The following is a 4,093-nucleotide window of genomic DNA, read 5'->3' on the forward strand; positions in this document are numbered from 1 at the left end:
GGACCCAGGAGTCCGGGAAGCACCCAGGAATACAGGGAGCACCCAGGGGGACCAGGGGCACCCAGGAATCTGGGAGGGCACCCAGGAATCCAGGGGGGCACCCAGGGGTACCAGGGGGACCCAGGAATCCGGGGAGCACCCAGGAATCTGGGGGGCACCCAGGAGGACCGGGAGGACCCAGGAATTTGGGGGGCACCCAGGGGGACCAGAAGCATCCAGAAATCCGGGGGGCACCCAGGAATCCAGGGAGCACCCAGGGGTACCAGGAGCACCCAGGAATCCAGGGAGCATCCAGGGGTATCAGGAGCACCAAGGAATCTGGGAGGGCACTCAGGAGTCTGGAGGCACCCAGGGGGACCAGGAGCATCCAGAAATCTGGGGGGCACCCAGGAGTACCAGGAGCACCCAGGAATCCGGGGAGCATCCAGGGGTACCAGGAGCATCCAGGAATCCAGGGGGCACCTAGTAATCCGGGGAGCACCCAGGAATCTGGAGGCACCCAGGGAGACCAGGAGCATCCACAAATTCAGGGGGCACCCAGGAATCCAGGGAGCACACAGGGGTACCAGGAGCACCCAGGAATCCAGGGAGCACCCAGGGGTACCGGGAGCACCCAGGAATCCAGGGGGCACCTAGTAATCCGGGGAGCACCCAGGAATCTGGGGAGCACCCAGGGGGACCAGAAGCACCCAGGAACTTGGGCTGCAACCGGGAATCCAGGGAGCACCCAGGAATACGGGGAGCACCCGGGAATCCGGACTGCACCCAGGAACATGGGCTGCACCCAAGGAGGAGGCTGCACTTGGGACCAGGACACCTGACATCCCTGTTTTGGGGCGCCCGGATGCCTGGGCTCCCTCCAAGGGCTGCTGGAAGTGTTCGGTGCCGGGTGCCGGCAAGGGCGCCGGGAGAGGCCGGAGCCACGCGTCGATCCCCAAATCCGCCCCGACGGGGGACGACACGGAGTGCTGCTATCGGAGCTGCTTTCGCACCCCGAATCCCCCCTCCTTTTGCCGGCTTTTTTCCCCCCTCTTCCCTCACCCTCCGCTGGGAAAGTGGAGCAGGAGCCCGGAGCCGAGGGAAAGGTGTGGGGGGGTCTCCAGTTCCCCCCCCCGGCTCCGGCGCGTTCCCCCTTCCTCGCCCGTCCCCTTCTCCGGGGAATTGAGCTATGCATCCGTAATGGCTTTTCCTCTCGCCCGGCTTCGCGGGCAGAAGAAAGGTGTCTCTGTGTCGGCCGGCGCTGGGAGGGGGCCAGCGCCGCGGGCGGCGAGGAAGAGGAGGGCGGCGTGTGTGTCCCCCCCCCCCCGAAATGCCTCGAGGCCTCGTTGGGGGGTTTGGGGGGGTCCCGGTGCTGTGAGCTTCCCCGCGACGGTGCCCCGGCGCCGGTGCCAGATGCCGAGCGCGACGGCGGCGGGGAGGGAAAAACGACTCGCTGCCATAAACTTCGGGGCTGATGAGAAACGCAGGCCGGGCTGGCTGGGGAACGGCGCGAGGGGGAGGGGGACGGACGGACGGACGGACGGTTGGACGGATGGACGCGGCCCTGCCAAGGCGGCGGGAGCCGTTTCGGGGAGGGAAAGGGGGATCCACGGCAGGCGGGATAGAGCCGGCATTCGTGTCCCGCCGGGCAGCGTGGAGCCGCCCCGGCGTCGTGCCTCCGTCCGTCCGTCCGTCCGTCCTCGAGGCTCGGCCGCGGCTCCCCCCCCTTCCCCCAATGGTTTCCGCAGATGTTTGGGCCGCGATGGGGAATTCAGGCAGGTGGTGCCAGGTCCGGTGGGGATGGCGGGGACGGCAGGGGGGGGACAAGGCAGGTGAGAGCCCCCGGTGCCAGCCCGGCGCGCTCCGGCCTCCGAACAAAGCCGCCCTTGACGGCCCCGGCGGCGAGATGGGAATTCGGATAGCGCCGGTGCGAGGGGGCGGCGGAAAAAAGGGGGGGGGGAATCCATCCACATCGCCCCGCGGCCAACCCAGCCGGGAAAGCTTTGCCGGAGGGTCCTGACGCTCCGTGTCCCATCCCAAAAGGTGACCCTGTGGACGTGCTCAAGGTCCTGCAGCTCCAGGCACAGCCCGAAGGCGTGAAGAAGACGACGGGCTTCTGCTCGCAGCGCGGCTCCGGCGCCGAAGCCGACGTGGCCTACCGGATATCGCGGCAGGCGCAGCTCAGCGCTCCAACCCGGCAGCTCTTCCCTGGTATCTGGAGGCTGGGATGGGGGGTGGATGGATGGGGATTAACCCCCCCCAAAATGGGGCACCGTGGCGGCCACCAGGTCACCCCGCTGAGCCGCCTCCACCGCTCTCCCTAGGTAAATTCCCCGAGGATTTCTCCATCATGACGCTGGTGAAGCCCAAAGCCGGTCTCCAGGCCTTCCTGCTCTCCGTCTACAACCAGCACGGCATCCAGCAGCTCGGCGTGGAGCTGGGCCGCTCGCCCGTCTTCCTCTACGAGGACCAGCACGGCCGCCCGGCCCCCGAGGATTATCCCGTCTTCCGCGGCGTCAACCTCGCCGACGGCAAGTGCGTACCGGCCGGCCGGCCCTGCCGCCTTCCGCCGTGGCGTCGGGCCGCCGCGCCGCGCCGTGCTCACCCGCCTCCCCTCGCAGGTGGCACCGGGTGGCCCTGAGCGTCAGCAAGCGGTCGGTGACGCTGCTGCTGGACTGCAAGAAGGTGGAGACGCGGCCGCTGCCCCGCGCCGCCCGCCCCGTCCTCGACACCCGCGGCGTCACCGTTTTCGGCACCCGTATCCTGGACGACGAGGTCTTCCAGGTCCGGCCCGGGGGTGGCTTGGGGGGGGGGGGGGGGATGATGACGCTGGGTGCCTGGGCGTTGGAGGGGGACGGGGACACCCCGACCCGTCTCACGCCGCCGCTGTCCCTTCGCAGGGCGACATCCAGCAGCTGCTCGTCGCCGCCGACCCGCGAGCCGCCTACGACTACTGCGAGCACTACGGTCCCCGCTGCGCCCCGGCGGCCGGTCGCCCCCAGGCGCAGGAGCCGCCGCGGCCCGAGGTGGGGGCGCGCGGACTTGGGGGGGGGGACACAACAACACTGCTGGGTTTTTTTTTTGGGGGGGCCCCCYGGTCCTTCAGCATCCCCTCTGCGGCTCCTCATCCTTGTGCCGAGGCCGCGCGCGGGGTGGATTCGTCCCCGCTGTGTCGAGCCGTGTGGGAAGGGGACGGGGAGGGAGAGGACGTGGTTGGGGGGGGCACAGCTGGACCCCCCGCCGCCGCCGCCGCCGTCGCGGGCCGCGTTACGGTGACGTGTGCTTCTTCTCGCCCCGGCCCGGCAGTACTTTGAGGAGGACGCGGAGTATTACGAGTATCCCTACTACTACACAAATAGCGAGGACGGGCCCGCGCCGGGGGGCAACCCGGAGCAGGTAACCGCGGGCAGGGCCGCGTCCGTCCGTCCGTCTGTCTGTCCGTCCTGGTTGTGTCGCAGCTCTTTCCCCGCCCCCTCCTCCAGCAGCAGGAGCATGGAAAGCGCCGGGGAAGGGGGGGCGGATATGGCGGGAGGGGGACGGGGACACCCATCTGCGTCGGAGGGTCCCGTGGGGACTCACGCCGGGTGCCTTGTGTGTTTTCTCTCTCCCTTCCCCCGTCCCCCCACCCCGGCCCGGGCGGGGGTGTCGCGTGGGTGCGGGTGTCGCTGCCGCCGCCGCCTCCTCTTCGCCGCCGTCCGTCCTCTTCCTCCTCCTCCGCGCCGCCGCGCTCGGAGCTAGAAACCCGCCGCGCCGGGCCCCGAGCCCCCCCCCAAGGCCAGCGCCCCCAAACAGCGGCAGACGATGAACGCGGCGCCTGCCTACGGGAAGCATCCCGGCAACGGGAAGTATCCCGGCAACGGGAAGTACCCCGGCGATGGGAAGTATCCCGGCAATGGGAATTCCCTCGGCAACAGCAAGACGAGCCCAGCCGTGAGGAATGCCGTAGGCAAAGCCCAAGGCGGCCGGGCGGACGCCGGGGCCGGCGGGAAGCGAGGCAACAGCTACCAGCAGGTAGAGCAAGACGGAGGGATCCCGCTCGGCGCGGAGCGCGGCACGAGCTGGGATCCGGGATGGGAGCATGCTCCCTCCGCCTCCGCCTCCTCCCCACCCCGTC

At 69.7% G+C, this 4,093-nt stretch overlaps 1 protein-coding gene across 1 annotated transcript in view; it reads left to right on the forward strand.

Annotated features, from left to right (window-relative positions):
• Nucleotides 1-1,741: 1,741 nt before the first annotated feature.
• COL11A2 (collagen type XI alpha 2 chain) overlaps nt 1,742-4,093 on the forward strand; it is a 19,016-nt gene continuing 16,664 nt past the window's right edge. The window contains exons 1-7 of the mRNA XM_026058237.1: nt 1,742-1,754; nt 2,023-2,190; nt 2,304-2,514; nt 2,601-2,763; nt 2,880-3,005; nt 3,286-3,375; nt 3,772-3,990. Of these exons, the coding sequence (XP_025914022.1) occupies nt 1,742-1,754; nt 2,023-2,190; nt 2,304-2,514; nt 2,601-2,763; nt 2,880-3,005; nt 3,286-3,375; nt 3,772-3,990 (990 nt within the window). The remainder of the gene's footprint in view (nt 1,755-2,022; nt 2,191-2,303; nt 2,515-2,600; nt 2,764-2,879; nt 3,006-3,285; nt 3,376-3,771; nt 3,991-4,093) is intronic.

This window comes from Apteryx rowi, unplaced genomic scaffold (assembly GCF_003343035.1).
Source record: "Apteryx rowi isolate R43461 unplaced genomic scaffold, aptRow1 scaffold_1445, whole genome shotgun sequence".
Classification (NCBI taxonomy): Eukaryota; Metazoa; Chordata; class Aves; order Apterygiformes; family Apterygidae; genus Apteryx; species Apteryx rowi.